Source organism: Esox lucius, chromosome 8 (genome assembly GCF_011004845.1).
Source record: "Esox lucius isolate fEsoLuc1 chromosome 8, fEsoLuc1.pri, whole genome shotgun sequence".
In the NCBI taxonomy this organism is placed as follows: Eukaryota; Metazoa; Chordata; class Actinopteri; order Esociformes; family Esocidae; genus Esox; species Esox lucius.
The window spans coordinates 2,982,905-3,002,083 of NC_047576.1; the positions used below are offsets into that span (position 1 = coordinate 2,982,905).

Below are 19,179 nucleotides of genomic sequence, written 5' to 3' on the forward strand. Positions count from 1 at the left end.
TCACCCACCCGTCTGCATGTCCCAGACAGGCGTTAATCCAACTAGCTTAGGCCAGACAGTGGTTAATAACAATCTGTAGCCCAGACTAGCACTGGTAACTAAAGATGTTAATCCAACTAGCTTAGGCCAGACAGTGGTTAATAACAATCTGTAGCCCAGACTAGCACTGGTAACTAAAGATGTTAATCCAACTAGCTTAGGCCAGACAGTGGTTAATAACAATCTGTAGCCCAGACTAGCACTGGTAACTAAAGATGTTAATCCAACTAGCTTAGGCCAGACAGTGGTTAATAACAATCTGTAGCCCAGACTAGCACTGGTAACTAAAGATGTTAATCCAACTAGCTTAGGCCAGACAGTGGTTAATAACAATCTGTAGCCCAGACTAGCACTGGTAACTAAAGATGTTAATCCAACTAGCTTAGGCCAGACAGTGGTTAATAACAATCTGTAGCTCAGACTAGCACTGGTAACTAAAGACGCCACAGAAAGCGATGCCAGAAATAAGGAACATCTTTTAAAGGCCCATTAACTCAAGGCCAGTACTGACCAAACCAAGTCTTAATCAAACATAGACAACAATGTTCTGGTCAAATTAAGGCCAGACATTGATGGATTTTGCATCAGTCAAGAACAAAAAAATTAGCATTGTGCCTTATTGGATTGGCTGCTGTGACCCTGTACTGGCAGGAGGGGGCACTTGTTGCTCTAATACAGGAGTAGATACAGAGCTGTTATAAATCAGATGAATACCTCAACTTCTATTTCACACACCAGATGATGCATGCATAAAAGTTAGCGGGCTCAGCTGACACTGATAGTGTGATCGGCAGGATATACATTGGGAGATTCTAAATTGCTTTAACTCGTCCTTTATCTAGGATATGAAATGTATTTACAACACTCCCGCTCATTATTACGAATGATGTTTACCATTGGTGGATCCCAAAATGATAATGTAGTGGAATGTGCTAGGCATTGTATTGAAAACTGGATAAATACTGTAGCAAAATGGTTTGAAATGTGCATGTTATTCTCTTTCAGAAAAACACTGCTAACCTCTCTCTCGTATGTTACATTCCCCAGGCCGCTGTTGTTAACATTTATCTTAAAATATAACAAATGGATAGTTCCAGAAGAATTGGACACACTTTATTGCATGAATTCCAATTATGCATTGAGTCTTTTGCTTATGAGGTGCTGTTTGCATAGCTTTCTTTGCCGTGAAGGATAATCAGTGAGCAACCATATTTATAAAGTACAGTAATTTCAAAACACATAAACCAAAATAAATACAGAGTACTGTAACACAAACAAAAGTGAAGGGTGTCTTCTTGAAATATCACAAAAACAACTTAACAACTTAAGTAATCAATATCATCATATCTTACTTAACGATACAATGTAACAGATCAATCAATTCATTACTGTAATTGATAAAAGAGCAGTGAGAATTAATAAATGCAACTGAAACAATTATAAAGCAATGTGAACAAGTTGTGTGGGGCAGTTGTTAAATAACAAGTCTATTCAAGTTCCACTTTGAGATACAGTTACGTGTCTCAAAGGCTTAAGGCAGTATTCCAAATTTGCTTTTATCTTGTGGCAGTAAGTTGAATTATACCAATAACTGTATGAAAACATTCATGAAATTTAGGTCGACCCACTTACAAAAACAGTAAAACATTGACTTTTTTGTGTGTGTTTGTCGTACTTTAGCAACTGGGAAATAAGCAAGGGAATTGAGTCTCCCTTAAAAGCAAAGCATCTCGCACACTTTTGTTCAAGCCACTTACAAAACCGGTAAAAACATTGTCTGGATATTTTTTTTAATATAAAAAAGCAATTTAGAAGGCAATCTGGCTTTAATTAAGATGTCACAATGATTCTAAAAATAAATTGAGTGTACTGTCTAGAACTACAGCAGTTAGGAAATGGTTGAGCAATTTTTGCGTGCTGCCATGTGTCATTGCTGCTATTGAATTTAAAAAATCTTGTGTCGCAGTGAAGCCAATGGAAGAGAAGGAGGGTGTCGCCTTTCCATTTGCCGACAGAAGCCGGATGGCCTGCTGTTGGTCAGTAGGTCAAGCAGCTTCCAAAATCAGTAAAAAATATTTCTTTCAAATATAAAAAAGCTATTCAGATATCACAATGATTCAAAGAATGTATTGAGTGTACTGTGCAGAACTGTAGCCACTAGGAAATGGCATAGCAATTTTGCTTGCTGCCGTCTACCAATGCTACTATTGAGGAAAGATGATCTTGTCTTAGTGAAGCCAATGGAAGAGAAGGAGGGTGTCACCTTTCCACTTGCCGACAGAAGCCGGATGGCCTGCTGTTGGTCAATAGAAATGTTGTATTTTACAAAGCACACCACATTGTTTCGGGTGATGTTGTAAAACACCATCAGTCCACCATTAATGCAGATATATTCAGGACATTTTCTAATATTACAAGCCAACATTCTGTAGCCCTTTTCAAGTGCATATGTTTGTGTTTCATATTGGGGAGGTCTGGATAAATTGTTTCCGAGATTTTCAGTTTTTTCCAGGGGGTTCATGTCTCATATACTGGGGGATCACGAACCCCCCCCACCTAAATCTACACCCTTGAGCCCCTTTATTGGTTCTCCTCCAAACGTTCTATTTAATTAGCTGCAAGATCCTTTTGGGAAACAGGGCTTGGGTAAACAGTGTTCCACTAGTCATCAACATGACTCCACTGGTTCAGCATCATGTTGCCGGAGGTCGTGCGGGATGAAATACAAAACATTGAGATACGGATTATAGACAGCGATGGTTTCTATCAATATCGAATCAAACGACGTTTGATTGATACACTGTTTGTCGTTGTTTCCCCCCCCCCCACGCTGTTACCCCATCCACAGCTTACATAAGTCTCTATGGCATCGAATGGTGGTGCTCTGCTGCCACCCGGGGTAATTACACTCACACGTTACAGTATCAAATGCAGGCTGACACAGAGGACCATGCCCAAGGCAAGAATGCTATTCTGGGGTGTGGCGACTCCGTCGTCCAGCATCTCTGGGCCAGGGGCCTCACACTTTTTGCACCTCTGTCTGCAAATACAACCACAATGTCTGAGTTAAGACCCAGTATCAACACTCATGAAAGGTCAACCGGACAGGCCGAGCCGGAGATTTGAGGCAGCCCCATGTCACTGTATTGGTACTCACATCTGCTTCTGTAAATAAAGCTTGCTGGACTCGCAGGCCTTGGTCTGGCTCTCAGCTGCTATCCGCTGGCTCTCCGCTGCCGAGTGCCGAGCTGTACAGGACTCCCACTTAAGAGATGCCTGTGTCAAGTTCTCCTGAAGGACTTCGATTTGCTCTGAAATCGTGATAAGGTGCAAAGCAACAGAGTGAGTGGCAGAAATGAAATTTTAAATTCATGTTTACCATATATATATTTGGTAAAGATACATATAAGAATCTTCCATTTCTTACTACATTGCAAGGTGTAATTGAGCCTTTATCTGTATACAAATATCTTGGGATTTTAATAGATGACACTCTCCTTTAAGACACATTTTACACTTGGTAGAAAAAGGTTAAAGTTGGATTTTTATTTCGGAAATAGGTCCTGTTTTTCGTATGAGGCAAGAAAGCGCCTTGTATATGCTACCTTTCTGCCTGTTTTAAATTATGGTGATGTCTTGTACATTAAGAATGCTTGATATTGTATACCATGGGGCTTTGTGGTTTGTAAGAAACTCTAAATCTCTCACTCTTTACTGTACCCTGTATGTGAGAAGCGTCTGGCCATCACCAGCTCTACGCAGATTATCCCATTGGTAGGATTTTATTAACAAGGACATTTTTGGAAAGCTCCCAGTTTATTTATACTCTTACATTGTTCAACAGACTAACGAGACATGTTGCTTGCGATCTCATAACTGTATTTGGTTGACGGTTCCTAGGATGCATGCTGAAATAGGGGAAAAGCTTTCCAGTACTGGACACCTTCCACCTGGAATGAGCTACAAAAGATTTTAAAAACGAAATTGTTTAGTGACTATGATTGACTTTAAGTCCACAAAACAAAACCATGATGGATATTAAAATGGGTTGCTGTAACTGTTTAGAATCTTAATTGGAACTATGGTGATTTATGTTTGTGCAGTGATTTTATGTACTGTAACTTCTGTGCGCTGCTACTCTTGGCCAGGTCCCTCTTGAAAAAGAGACTGTTAATCTCAATGTGGCATTTATCTTTTAGCCACGCCTGTGACATTCACTCAGCCATACTATATGGTATGGATTATTTAGGAAATTTTTGCTCTGTCATTTGATAAACAAAAATACAAACACCCTTAATTTACATTACTCTTGGTAATGGTAATGTCTGGCCCAGAGATAAGTTATCAGTTTGAGTGAACTGTACAGGACTCCATGACATCACTTATAGCTGTTTTGGGATCCTGCTGTCACCTAAGTGGTTTCACTAACATTAGCTCTCTTTTTCCAATTGTTGGTCAAGCTGAGGCAAGAATTCGGCAATAGGCTCTAGCTGTCCTGTTTTTGATAGTGGTCTCCTAGGCAACAAACATGTATCAGTGTTCATTAAAAGTTTATGGCTGGGTGCCTGATATTCTTAAAAGGCCTCTACCATTTCACACAATACATCACATTTACTCAGGAACTCATTGTTTCCTGCGCTTGCTACGAATCAGGAAACATCCTGTTATTTTCTTTAATTCACAGTGGGTCCACCTCCTGTACATGTGTGTAATTACTTTCACTTGTAACGCATGACAGAGGTTGCAGAAATCCATGTCATATCACAGCTTACACAGACCTGAGTTTGAATGCCAAGCTTATCAATAGTTTTTTGCAGATCCTTTTGGTTATCGTTGAGAACAGATACTTCAGTGGGTATACACATCGTAATGTAAGCAATGGAGAGAAATTGGTAAATTTGTTTTAGTGCTTCAGATGAGTATCACTGAGCTGGTGGTTAGACCCATTTCCTTCCCTTGTGATCGAGGGCTCCACTGTTCAAAAGGGTTAGATAAGTGCAGATCGCAGTTGGATGTGTGCAAACTAATAAAAATCCCTTTTCTCTTATTCCAAATGATCTGTACTCAGTCACAGAAACTGTGGTGAGACGAAGCCAGCACGGCAAGATCCTGGAAAAGGACGGTGTCATTTCCAACAAGCAAATCTTTAGTTCTCCTTGACACCTTTCCTCATTTACAATTGACCCTTTTAAAAAGAACACAAGAGAGGACCCCTTACACATTTGTAAAATGTTTTCAAAACTGGCCACGCTCTTAGAAACCCGTGTGACAACTTTAAAAAAGGTTAAACAGATGGGAAGGCTTAAAGAAATTCACTCAGCAAAAATTTAAATCATAATTAGTCATCCTTTTGAACATTTGAAATCACAGCCTATAATATAAACTCAGTCATTTTTTTAAAGGAGCAATAACCAACCAATCATGTGTATGTATTTACCCAGACTTGGTAGGTTTCCATGGTTACAGGGGAAAAAGGGTCTAAGAATATCGTGGCTGAGAATGTGCTCCTTTCATGGTAACCAATTGCAGAGGCAGAAATCCCACACGCTCCCACTGTGACATCAATTTTCCTACCTTGGTGTAGAGTGATTTCTGAAGTTAGGTTTGCCTCGATTGCTTTATGCGAGTCGATCTCGTTTTCCAGGACTGTTATGTTCCCGCACAAAATAACCTGCAAGAAAACAATAGAAGTCATTGACTATTTCCTCATGACTTCAGAGTTAACAGAAGCAGGGAATACAGCTTCTCTGAACCTTGGCACATTCATCCCAAGGAGTCCCTCCTATCGCATAGTTCAAATAGTGATTGAAAGCATGCTTGTGCCAGTACCAGATTTGGCTATGAGCACAGCCTCTGAAAACATTCCTTTTCATCTAGCGTTCTATACAGAACAGCACGGCCGAACACATGTAGGTCACTCTACTATCTATCAGGAAAATAGGGTGAAACAATGATCTACATCAAGGCAAACACTGGAAGATTGAGACCTTTTGCGCTTAAAAGAGCACAGGCTGTGGCCAAAATAGCCTTCTAGGCCCTACAAACTGGTCACAAGTAGAGCACTAGCTTATAGGGTGGCATTTGGCACGCGGACATGATGTCCTGATGTGACACCATCAGTGAAACTTCTTATCACATTCGGACATGTGGCCCCCAATCACCCTCTGGTTGCAGGAAGGGCTGGACTTTACCTCCAACGCAGGAAATTAACTACTTTTAATATTTTGATTGTTATATTTCCGGAGCATTTGCGAGAATGTAAAACGTAAAGGTATACTATCATAATGTCTGGCGTAATGTTTTTGCGGCAACAGATTTTTACCATTTATATTCACAATCACTTTATTTGGAGGACACAGTAACACGCTCTCAATAACATGCTTTGTACCTGTAAAACGTGAAAACGTGATAATCACAGTCTTGGTTATAAGGATAGGTGGTGACATGCATGTAATAAAATAAAGAAAAGATCAGATCCATCTACATTTTAGAACCAGCATCGGGTACGGAGAAGGTAGAGGGGAAGAGGCAGAGGGGGAGAGGGAGGGAGGGATGGGGTGAGTCAGCCCATATTCTCAGGGTTGCGGGAGTCAGGGCAAGGACCTGAAGGAGGAAAGGGGGAACCCAGGCAAGGCAAAAACCCACTCACTTTTTCCTGACGACAGTCATCCAAGGACCTGTTGGTGTGGTTCAAGTGCTGCTGAAGCCTCTCTATTTCGCTGATCTGCTGGGTCAGGTTGGCGCGGACGTCTTTCACCATCTCCTCCAGAGCTGTCTTGTTCTTGGCGCACACCTCACTTTCCCCCTTGCTCTTCTCCTTTTGGGCCTGCAGCTCAGCGCGGCACTGACTGGCACTCTTCAAGTCAGGAGAGGTGGCCCAAACCACGATGATAATGAGGGATACGATAGACCACAAGGCCAGTAAGGACATCACAATGTTGCGAGTGGTCTGGGACGACTTGGAGCTAGCCATGGCGGATACGAAGGTAGTGCCGAACGTGGATGGTTATAAAATCCTTTTTAGGTAATCCAGAGTGTCCTGTCCCGCGGGGTGCCAGTAGGAAAGGCAGGAGGTTCCTCCGAGTTTGCAACAGACTGAGTCCTCCTTAAGGATGGACTGCCCTAAATTGGCTGAACAGGAAAGGGGTGTGGCCCTGCCAGTAGCTGAGAAGGGAAGGGCAGATGTGCTTTACTCCCGCCTCTGCCCAATCTGCCAGCCACCCCTCCATCCCACCCTGTCACCATCATGCATGACAGGAGGGGGTTGGGTGTGGGCTGAAATAAAAAATGAAATCACAACATAAGATAGGGAAGTGGAAAGACAGGAGCCGCTTCCACACAATGCATTCCTCCACAAGTAAGACTGTGAGAGAGAAACGAAAGTCTAGACCTGTGTGTGAAGCTGTGTTTCCCTGAAAGGGTGTGTTTGTTTCTGTTTCCATTTCTCAGTTGCAGAAAGCGACCTGGCAGCGCTCCCAGCTCAACACAAAGCTGGCCTTAAACGTAGGTTCGCGGGGAGAGTTCACGGACACACAGCCTGTTTGGTTCTTCAGCTACGTTTTATTTTAAACACTTTCACATGAGGCCGAATGCAGTAGTGGAGAGAGCGACTCAGTGTTTCCTGAGCTCGTGCCAGCAGGGCCCTCAGAGAAACCATCACAAACACACAGACACGCCCCAAAGAACCCAGGCAACCATGTTGCTATGTCTCCGCCCACTTCCCTGACAGATGGCACAAAATGTAAATATGGTCCGTGTTGAGAATGCCATCAACGTACTCCTAATAAATGATCATAATGTAACTGGATTGCTTTTTATGGAGTTCCTCTTATCAAACAACTTCCAGATGAAACATTCCACAATATTGTCAAGAAGTAGCTAAATTTGCTTGATTCAAGCTAGCACCTCAAATAAAAAGGCCTGGAAAGATTAACTTCCTCCCCTAACAACCGCATGTGCCTCTGCCAAAACATCAAAACATTTAGAAAATTAAAAGCATGTGGAATTTAGATGACTCCTGGTTGGATTTTAGCTATAACACTCCGTAAACTTGCATGAGTTCGGTAGAAAGTTAAATCCAAAGTTTAATGCAGATAAAAGTACAAAGCTGCAAGCTGATTCTTAGAAATTGTTCCAGAAATGTTCTCACAGAACTCTGGGGCACACCTTCAACATATCAGAGATAACTTTTCCTGGCCGGGGCTCCTGAATTGTGCAACGGTCTAAATTACTGCTTCGCAATACAGGGGTTCAAATCCTGGTCACAGCACACTGACAGTGACCCAGGGTCCCACAGAGGGTGGTGCAGATATCTGGGGTGGGTGTTTGGGGTGGATGTCTGGGGTGGATGTCTGTCTGGGGTGGATGTCTGTCTGGGGTGGATGTCTGTCTGGGGTGGATGTCTGGGGTTGGATGTCTGGGGTGGATGTCTGGGGTTGGATGTCTGGGGTGTCTGGGGTGGATGTCTGTGGTGGATGTCTGTCTGGGGTGGATGTCTGTCTGGGGTGGATGTCTGGGGTTGGATGTCTGGGGTGGATGTCTGGGGTGGATTTCTCTCTGGGATGGAAGTCTGGGATGGATGTCTGGGGTGTCTGGGGTGGATGTCCGGAGTGGATGTCTGGGGTTGGATGTCTGGGGTGTCTGGGGTGGATGTCTGTCTGGGGTTGGATGTCTGGGGTGGATGTCTGTCTGGGGTGGATGTCTGGGGTTGGATGTCTGGGGTGGATGTCTGGGGTTGGATGTCTGGGGTGTCTGGGGTGGATGTCTGTCTGGGGTGGGAGTCTGGGGTGGATGTCTGTCTGGGGTGGATGTCTGGGGTTGGATGTCTGGGGTGTCTGGGGTGGATGTCCGGTGTGGATGTCTGGGGTGTATGTCTGGGGTGGATGTCTGTCTGGGTTGGATGTCTGGGGTGTCTGGGGTGGATGTCTGGGGTGTCTGGGGTGGATGTCTGTCTGTGGTGGATGTCTGGGGTTGGATGTCTGGGGTGTCTGGGGTGGATGTCTGTCTGGGGTGGGAGTCTGGGGTGGATGTCTGGGGTTGGATGTCTGGGGTGTCTGGGGTGGATGTCTGTCTGGGGTGGATGTCTGTCTGGGGTGGATGTCTGGGGTGGATGTCTGGGGTGGACGTCTGGGGTGGACGTCTGGGGTGTCTGGGGTGCATGTCTGGGGTTGGATGTCTGGGGTGTCTGGGGTGGATGTCTGTCTGGGGTGTATGTCTGGGGTGTATGTCTGGGGTGGACATCTGGGGTTGGATGTCTGGGGTGTCTGGGGTGGATGTCTGGGGTGGATGTCTGGGGTGTATGTCTGGGGTGGATGTCTGGGGTTGGATGTCTGGGGTGTCTGGGGTGGATGTCCAGTGTGGATGTCTGGGGTGGATGTCTGGGGTGTATGTCTGGGGTGGACGTCTGGGGTGGTTGTCTGGGGTGTTTGTCTGGGGTGTCTGGGGTGGATGTCTGGGGTTGGATGTCTGGGGTGTCTGGGGTGGATGTCCAGTGTGGATGTCTGGGGTGGATGTCTGGGGTGGATGTCTGGGGTGTATGTCTGGGGTGTCTGGGGTGGATGTCCAGTGTGGATGTCTGGGGTGGATGTCTGGGGTGGATGTCTGGGGTGTATGTCTGGGGTGGACGTCTGGGGTGGATGTCTGGGGTGTTTGTCTGGGGTGTCTGGGGTGGATGTCTGGGGTTGGATGTCTGGGGTGGATGTCCAGTGTGGATGTCTGGGGTGGACGTCTCGGATGTCTTGTCTCGTTGCGCTCTAGCAACTCATTGGGGTAGAGAATGAAAAAAACAACATTAGATATGTCACAACGTTAAATACGACAATGAGTGGAGGGCAGACTGGCAGGGTTACCAGTGCTGTCTGGTTCATTCTGCGCTACAAAGCATGTTGTCATGGTGCCATTTAATACACACTACTTCGATGTCCCTTTCAGCGACCAAGTAATTTGGCATGTCCCCGAAACAACTGACTACGTCAGGGGACGATGGGATGTACCCGGCTCTGGATCTTTGCAAGGCAATTAACATGAGTGTACAAGGAGAACCGTGGCTGGCCCAAACTCTGAGAAAGGAGCTGCCAAGTCAATGCGTCAGTCACAAAGGTGCGTCAGTCAGCAGGGTTTTGTCACAGTACTTCAGGATCAGGAAATGCAGGTAAACAGCTTTGATAAGATGGCACCTATGTCTTTAGATACCTAATGGAAATATTTAAGTTATAGAAAAGTTTACAATGGAGAAGGGGGACTAAGGAATTATTCATGATTACCCAAATCCTTGCAAATAATAATTGTAATAAGTTATGTAACTGGTTATCACCTTGTTTTTGTGCTTAGAAGCTAAAATATACATGAGCCTAACAATCGTGAGCACCTACAATCAATATTCCATATAAATTTTAATGTTTGCATACCCTTGGGGAATTGGTAATATATGTACCATTTGTAAAGAAAACATGAGTGAGCAGGCAAAACACTTTTATTTCTTATGAGATTCACAATGAACTGTAGGTCATAACAGAATGGCACAATCATAAAACAAAACATGGCAACAAAGCAAAAACAATTCACTGACCATCTGATCAAAAGTCTGCATACCCTTAGTTCTTAATACTGTGTATAACCCCTTTAGCATCAATGACAGAATGCAGTCTTTTGTACTAGTTGTCTATGAGGCCCTGAATTCTTGCAGGTGGTGTAGCTGCCCATTCGTCTAGGCAAAATGCCTCCAGGTCATGCATTCATCTTGCAATACATTTTCACCAGATTCCCCATGCGTCACACACACACACACCCCCAAAACATCAGTGAGCCACCACCATGCTTCTTTAAATTAAACTATGGACCTATAGGCCAGTTCCACTCTTTAAATTAAACTCTGGACCTATAGGCCAGTTCCACTCTTTAAATTAAACTATGGACCTATAGGCCAGTTCCACTCTTTAAATTAAACTCTGGACCTATAGGCCAGTTCCACTCTTTAAATTCCACACTAATCAGGGACTTATTCAGACATGGGATAACAGGTTGGTGTGGTTAATTAGATAGGGCCGAAAACCAGCAGGCTCCGGACCTCATATGATATGAGTTCAGAACCTTTGTTATAGGGGTTCCCCAGAAACTCAGTGTAAAGTGAGGGTCATTGTTAAAGCAAATTCTTTCATCTTTGTAAAGTGGGAGCTTCCACAGCACAGGGATTGGACACCCATTCAAGCAACATTCTTCTTTTCTTTCACACACGTTTCACCTTACAATGTCACCTTACAATAATTGAATTTGAATGTCATTGTTTTTACATGAACTATCAACCAGAACAGCATTTCAATGTGCCATTTGTAATTGAATAATATGAAACAATTGGTCAGGGGTCTGAATACTTTTGCAAGGCCCTGTTCTAAGTTCAAGTGTGCTGCATTTTTTGGAAAATCCGGTCCTGTTATTGGCTGTTATCCGGTCCTGTTATTGGCTGTTATCCGGTCCTGTTATTGGCTGTTATCCGGTCCTGTTATTGGCTGTTATCCGGTCCTGTTATTGGCTGTTATCCGGTCCTGTTATTGGCTGTTATCCGGTCCTGTTATTGGCTGTTATCCGGTCCTGTTATTGGCTGTTATCCGGTCCTGTTATTGGCTGTTATCCGGTCCTGTTATTGGCTGTTATCCGGTCCTGTTATTGGCTGTTATCCGGTCCTGTTATTGGCTGTTATCCGGTCCTGTTATTGGCTGTTATCCGGTCCTGTTATTGGCTGTTATCCGGTCCTGTTATTGGCTGTTATCCGGTCCTGTTATTGGTCCTAAGGGACGCCACAGTTCTTGCCAGGTCCAATATCCACTAAAACCTGTGGACTTGAAAGAAATAACACCCGTGTTTAAAGCCTTGTATTTTGTCTTCTGCTATCTGTGACTGTCTTGTTTTGTCCGTTATGTGTGTTTGTTTGTTTGGAATCATTGTACCTTAAATGTATGTGTAAACATGCATACACAGGGCCCAGCTGTAAAGAAGATATTGGTCTCAGTCTGTGTTCCTTGTTGTTATAAAGCTATAATGAATAATGAAAAAGTATTTATTAAATACAACAATCACAATATGGGCAGCTTTACTTTGGTATTTTCAACCGTATCAAATTAACCATTTAGGCTTGTTTTGTACCTGTTTCCCTGGCTGACAGTCTGCCAGGGATAGTCTTGTATCATTTGTGTCACAGATTAGGTTGCGGTACGACACAGGCGCAGAGTCAAAATGGAGGGTGTAATCCATGTTTTAATCAACAAAAAGGGAAGACAAAAGCAGCAACCAGTGCTGTGGGGTCTCCAAAGGAGAGACAAAACCAAAATGAGTGGCTACACAAGGAACATAAATAGGGTCCCCAATTGGAGGCAACGATCAACACCTGCCTCCAATTGGGGAGACCAAAAGGATCAGAGGTGGCTAGAGGTGCCACCTTCCGTCTTGTCCTGACTATGCCCCCAGCCCAGTGCAGAGATGGCTAGGGGCATAGCCAGGATGTGACAATTTGTATCATTGTCATTCAAATACTGGAATGCAGAGTCCCCCCGACCTCAAAAAGGTTTTACAAATACTTTGAGTTCACAATGTTCAAATTTGAATTACATTTTCAATGTAGTGGTTTCCTACAGGTAATGTAAGTGTCCAATACATTGTCCACAAACAATGAAAGTTGACTGGAATTAGATTAGATTGAACTTTATTGTCACTAAACATTACAAGTACAGTACAACAAAATGCAGTTAGCATCAAACCAGAAGTGCAAAGAGGAGACTAAATCTACAAGTATTTCCAAGTATTAAGTATATGTATATTACAGGTGGAATGTGTAGATATGCAATGAAAGCAAATGCAGTACAAATGGCCGTACTAAATGTGCAATTAGGGCAAATAGAGGAGGGTGGAAAGTTTACAAGTATTACCTATAGTATTTGTTATGAGTGGGATAACAGTTGTTTGGGTACAAATGGAAATTCTAAATGGCATTCAAGATGTGCAAACGAGGTTAATGAAGGAGTACTGTATCAATACATTTATTGTACATTTCAATCTTCTATGTAAGCAAATTAAGCATTTCGATTTTTGCTCTGTATAGGATGAAGAATCATTTACATATAATGGTCAAGTAACTTTAATAGGCAACTTCAAGCAGAAGGTACTTTCCTCTCTGTTGTAACTCTCCTCTACAATTTATTTTCATTGGCATGGTGATATGCTGCCTTCTAGTGACCAACCTTTAAGAATTACCATGCTAAATGTGAAATGAATGTAAACAGGTTCTTGCACTGTTTCGCCTAAGTTTTCTGTTCAGCAGGGTTACATCATGGCTCCATCATTACTTTCATGTTATAAATCAGCTTCATCATCCTGGCGTAAAGCGGGGCAGATAACTAGTCATAGATAAGGATAAGATGAACAGTGTAAAACAACAATATGCAGTATGGACTGGGAAAAAACACACCAAGTCTAATTAAACAGTATGCTGCAGGGTTTCCCCAAAACCCCTCCTCGTGCCTGCTCCCCATCACCCAAAACATCTGGAGGTCCTGAGGAGTGATTTGGGAAACCCAGGTACACAGGAGGGTGAGAAAAACCCCTCTATTCTAATCCTGCTTCCCTTGGTCGCTGACATCATCAAAGTAGTTGTCGGCGAAGCGAAGCATCTGGATCACGGCACTGAGGAGCAGGATGTCACAGTTCATCTCCAGCTCCACCTCCTCACTGTAGTTCTTCACTGGAACAATGCAGGACATGGGCACGCCCAGCTGGCAACTCACCTCCTGAGCCTACGGGAGGCGAGAGACACCAACGGTTACCCCAGCATTACCCCAGCGTTACCCAGGCGTTACTTCAACGGTACACAACCGTTCGCGTGACTGTTCATCCTCATCTAATGGGGGAGAGTGCAGAGCTCACCTTGGTTTTTATGTACTGGCTCTCATAGACATTCCTCAAGTCATCTGCCACCCAGGGGCAGGCCTCATCTACCTTGGTCAGAACAACCAGCTGTGGGACACCTGATAACAACAATAACCCTTTTTTAAGATCACTGACCAGGGTCTTCAGCAAACACTGTCTGTTGAATCCACTTTATAATCTGGCCTACCCAGCAGGGTGACACTCTTCCGAATGGCTGCCAGTTTCTCCAGAAGTTTGGTGGACATGACAGAGACTTTGCAGGTGTCCATCACATACGCCACGCAGTGGATCCTGTCCTGCAGTTCCACAGTCTGCTGGGAACCCTGGGCATCAGCTTGTAGTGGGGCTAAGGGGTTAAACTGGGGAAAGGAAACAGCCTGCTTCACACAGTGGGGACGCAAAGTGTGTGTGTGTGGGTGCGTGTGTATGTGTGTGATTTTTTTTATGTCTTTGTGGGGACAAAATGTCCCCATAAGTATAGTAAAACCTGAACAACATGCCTCGTGGGACATTTTTTAGGGCCCCATGAGGGGAAAGTAAATTTCGGGCTCAGGGTTTGGGGTCAAACTTACAATACATTTTTGAGGGTTAGGGTTAGGTGTGTGTGTGTTTGTGTGTGTGTGTAAGTTGTGTCACTAACCTTGTATCTCTCAGGCACATGGCCTTTCAGAATGCTGCTGAGGTCATCCTCATGCAGCCCTGCATCTCTCCCCTCCTCCAATCCCATTGTGTCACAAAAAACAACAGACAGCGGTTTGCCGTTTCGCCCATCCTTCACTGAATATGAGCGAAACTGAAATGCAAGTTATGCATGGGTTTGCCCCCATCAATATGGTTGGTAGGGTGAATTCATGCCATTGTACGAAAGACAAAAAGAAGAGCACCAGTTGGTCGTTTTAACAGGCCACATACCTGGATGGTCACGCTGGTGCCGGAGCTTCCTGATATGGCTTGGCTGGTCACGTGGCCGCGGAAGATGGAGTTGATGGAGTTGAAAAGGCTGGATTTTCCAGAACCAACCGGACCAATGAGTAAAACTCTGGCCTGACCTACAGAGCTGATTGTGGGCTTGTACAGTTTTATAGACTCCATCAGCTCCGCTCTCCTTCTGTGAGGAAAATAAATGAATTATTTATTGAATATACAAAACGTGAATGTACTGTACGTATATATATTTACTATGTATTAGTAAATACTTACTGTATTTATTAATATTATACAATTCTGTATGATGGGCCATCACACAATTTTTGTAGTCAGAAACATAACCGTTAAGTTATCAAAACAATAACATTAATGTGAGGGCAACTACATTTCGGGTGGAACTTACTCTGTTTCCCAAAGAATGGTCCTCCATGGCTTTTCTAAGGTTATAAACTCTGTAAAGTTATAAGGCATATTGACATACATAAGAACAACATAATTGGTTTCCTGTTTCAGACTGGCACCAGCTTATCTACTATTTGGCAAGTGCCCTCTTAACCACAGCTCAATCTTCAGTATCTGCCTACCCTATAGAAAACCCTAACCTGGTAGACACCTCACATACTGTAGGTCATTCCTAAAGAAAACACTAAATTTGGTGCAAACATACCAGGTAGTATTTGTTCAGTAAAAAATATTTTGTCCCCTATAAACATGTTGTGTAAGCCAATGAGGCCCTCTGAGAGTTTAGCAACACACACAGCTCAGTGCCACTGGTCAGCGCACAGTTTTCAGAATTCAGGTGATTGTGCTCTAGGGAGTGTGCTGCGTTCAGGTGATCTAGGGAGTGTGTTGTGTTCAGGTGATCTAGGGAGTGTGCTGCGTTCAGGTGATCTAGGGAGTGTGCTGCGTTCAGGTGATCTAGGGAGTGTGCTGCGTTCAGGTGATCTAGGGAGTGTGCTGCGTTCAGGTGATCTAGGGAGTGTGCTGCGTTCAGGTGATCTAGGGAGTGTGCTGCGTTCAGGTGATCTAGGGAGTGTGTTGCATTCAGGTGATCTAGGAAGTGGGCTGTGTTTGGGGGATCTGGGGCAGGGCAGAGGGCATGACCTGACAGCATGACCTCACAATTATATTAGGAAAAATCACTGCTATAGGCCAATATATCCCATTGGATAAGCCATCTGTGCTGTCGATAAACAGTCTAAGCTGGTAATGTAAATTGGACATGTAGCTACCCACCATGAAAACATGAAAGAAATAGCATGAAGGTATCCATACAAGCTATGGTCTGTAAATTGCATGAATGCAATATCATCAATACAAAAATGAAACATTGAAAACTAAACTAAGCCACTAAGCTACATTTCTGTCTATCCGAAACAAATTCTAATGCATACTTTGTTTTGTGCTATTTAGCAGGGTCCCTGGGTTATCAGTGTGTCTCCCCAAAGTCACCGTGGTGCAGGGTCCCTGGGTTATCAGTGTGTGTCCCCACAGTCACAGTGGTGCAGGGTCCCTGGGTTATCAGTGTGTGTGTCCCCACAGTCACAGTGGTGCAGGGTCCCTGGGTTATCAGTGTGTGTGTCCCCACAGTCAGAGTGGTGCAGGGTCCCTGGGTTATCAGTGTGTGTGTCCCCACAGTCACAGTGGTGCAGGGTCCCTGGGTTATCAGTGTGTGTGTCCCCACAGTCACAGTGGTGCAGGGTCCCTGGGTTATCAGTGTGTGTGTCCCCACAGTCAGAGTGGTGCAGGGTCCCTGGGCTATCAATGTGAGTATCTCTCCCTCACCGGAAGCTTAGCCCTGATCCTTCTGTTGTGTTGTCCTTTGTCAATTGCCCCTTATACATTGTGTAATTGCTTTTTAATAATACAAGTTGTGGTACATGTGTAATACCTTTAATATGGTCCATTGTGTTATGTCAAATAAAGCAAGGCTTGACCTTCGAATTGGAAAGCGTGACTCCATTTGTTTGGAGGCTTGCGTGCGACCAGAACTTCGCCCCGCAGGGGATCTCCTAAGGCTGTCTCAGTGCCGTAAGCCCTTCTCACATGGTCACAAATTCAAGTATGCAATTTGAGATTCTGCCTGACACTTTCATCACTCTTTCAGAAGAAAATAATCTGAGCTGCTCTAGCACCTTATTCATTTGTGTATAGACTATGACAATAAGACCCTCTGGACCGTATCCATTTGTATATATGTATTCCATGAAAATATTGTTTCTTTTTGGTTGTCTACATGTGTAACTGAGTTGTCTTTCAGTCATTACACATTCGGCCAGGTTGTCATATTAAATGAGAATTGATTCTCAGTCGGCTCACTTGGTTAAATAAAGGTAAAGTAGAATTTCAAAAACTCAGAGAAAACCGGTGCTTGACTCATCACTCACCTTCCACTTTGTAGACTTCACACTCAGAGAGGTTGAGGTTGTTGCCGTGCATTTCTGCAGCATTGAAGTTGTAGTGTGATCCGGGCTTACTGACCGCTATGGCGGTGTTATCGTACATCAGAACAAAATCGTCCCCAAAGAAAGGGCCACAGTTGTGGTGTATTTTGACAGCATTTGGGAAATTTATGACAGGGTACTTAACAGAATTCTTCAATTTTAAACTGAACAGAAAGGCGTTGTCATCGTGAATAAACTGGCCGTTCTTGGCTACATCATGATCTTTACTAGTGTAGCCTCCAAAGACAAACCCTGAGGAGTTGTAGCCTACCGAGATTGTGGGACCTTGATTGTCACATATCTGGTGAAATACAGTTCCTGAAAAGGTGTGGACGCTGGCCTTGTACAGCAAGCGAAGTTTGACTTTTCCCAGGAAGGAGCAAAGCTGTTTCTCCTGATATTTGGTCAGTTTGGGATTCATGGTGAGGATCTCCTTGGTCTCAGATGGTAGTCTGCTGAAGAACACAAGATTACACATTTCAACAAAGGATCCATTGCATCTGCCCCTGGGGTCCACACCAGTTTCATTGAAAATGAATGGGCCAACAAGCTCGCCAGCCTCAGTGTATACAAGTGTCAATCATTTGTGTTTGGCAGGGCTGTACTTTTTCAGGGGCATGTGCCTACATTTAAAAAAAGGCTCCCCACGGATTTATGCCCCAAGAAGAACGAACGTCCGGCGACGCGTGTCACGCATACAGACGTTGGAACGCCGGTAGCGGAACTAGAAGTCTTCACGGGTCCGAAAAGTTGGATACGTTCCGAAATTAACCAGCGTCTTTCCCACCCAACCCGATTTGCATACATAAAAATAAAAACGTGAGACCCATTCCGAATGGATCCTAAGAAAAACAGAACCATGCCCATCCGGATCCGAAAGTTCCGTTCTGAAGTCTGCCGCCCATAGAAAGAGAAAGATGCCTCAAAATGGTGCAGCCAGTCGGCGCCATCAGTAGCACAAGTATGTTGTGCAAAATTAGCTCATTGTGTTAAACGTCCTAAAACAAATAATATAACCTACAAGTACGAAACGTTTTATTTATATTTTTTCAGTTGCCTAAAACAATGTGCGTATATTTGGCGTCCTTAAATACACTCGCCTAAAGGATTTTTAGGAACACTTTACTAATACTGTGTTTGACCCACTTTCGCCTTCAGAACTGCCTTAATTCTACGTGGCATTGATTCAACAAGGTGCTGAAAGCATTCTTTAGAAATATTGGCCCATATTGATAGGATAGCATCTTGCAGTTGATGGAGATTTGTGGGATGCACATCCAGGGCACAAAGCTCCCGTTCCACCACATCCCAAAGATGCTCTATTGGGTTGAGATCTGGTGACTGTGGGGGCCATTTCAGTACAGTGAACTCATTGTCATGAAACCAATTTGAAATGATTCGAGCTTTGTGACATGGTGCATTATCCTGCTGGAAGTAGCCATCAGAGGATGGGTACATTGTGGTCATAAAGGGATGGACATGGTCAGAAACAATGCTCAGGTAGGCCATGGCATTTAAACGATGCCCAATTGGCACTAAGGGGCCTAAAGTGTGCCAAGAAAACATCCCCCACACCATTACACCACCACCACCAGCCTGCACAGTGGTAACAAGGCATGATGGATCCATGTTCTCATTCTGTTTACGCCAAATTCTGACTCTACCATCTGAATGTCTCAACAGAAATCGAGACTCATCAGATCAAGCAACATTTTTCCAGTCTTCAACTGTCCAATTTTGGTGAGCTCGTGCAAATTGTAGCCTCTTTTTCCTATTTGTAGTGGAGATGAGTGGTACCCGGTGGGGTCTTCTGCTGTTGTAGCCCATCCGCCTCAAGGTTGTGCGTGTTGTGGCT

The 19,179-nt window shown here is 44.1% G+C and overlaps 2 protein-coding genes across 3 annotated transcripts; both read right to left on the minus strand.

The window, feature by feature from the left end:
- Positions 1-1,127: 1,127 nt before the first annotated feature.
- si:ch211-1a19.3 lies at positions 1,128-7,390 on the minus strand. Of its 2 annotated transcripts, XM_010897534.3 has the most exons (5): positions 6,689-7,390; positions 5,614-5,710; positions 3,197-3,350; positions 2,953-3,079; positions 1,128-2,335 (listed from the first exon to the last, which is right to left on the minus strand). In XM_010897534.3, the coding sequence occupies exons 1-4, from the start codon at positions 7,010-7,012 to the stop codon at positions 2,956-2,958; spliced, it is 699 nt and encodes a 232-aa protein (XP_010895836.2). In that variant the 5' UTR covers positions 7,013-7,390; the 3' UTR covers positions 1,128-2,335; positions 2,953-2,955. The 2 variants fall into 2 exon arrangements, with proteins under 2 accessions (XP_010895836.2, XP_010895835.2); XM_010897533.3 differs by having other exon boundaries at positions 1,128-3,079.
- Positions 7,391-12,460: 5,070 nt separating this feature from the next.
- Positions 12,461-17,835, minus strand: LOC105026215 (interferon-induced protein 44-like). The gene is made up of 7 exons (XM_034293671.1): positions 17,268-17,835; positions 15,284-15,332; positions 14,866-15,061; positions 14,594-14,746; positions 14,141-14,312; positions 13,951-14,051; positions 12,461-13,820 (listed from the first exon to the last, which is right to left on the minus strand). The coding sequence occupies exons 1-7, from the start codon at positions 17,800-17,802 to the stop codon at positions 13,638-13,640; spliced, it is 1,389 nt and encodes a 462-aa protein (XP_034149562.1). The 5' UTR covers positions 17,803-17,835; the 3' UTR covers positions 12,461-13,637.
- Between the last annotated feature and the right edge of the window lie 1,344 nt (positions 17,836-19,179).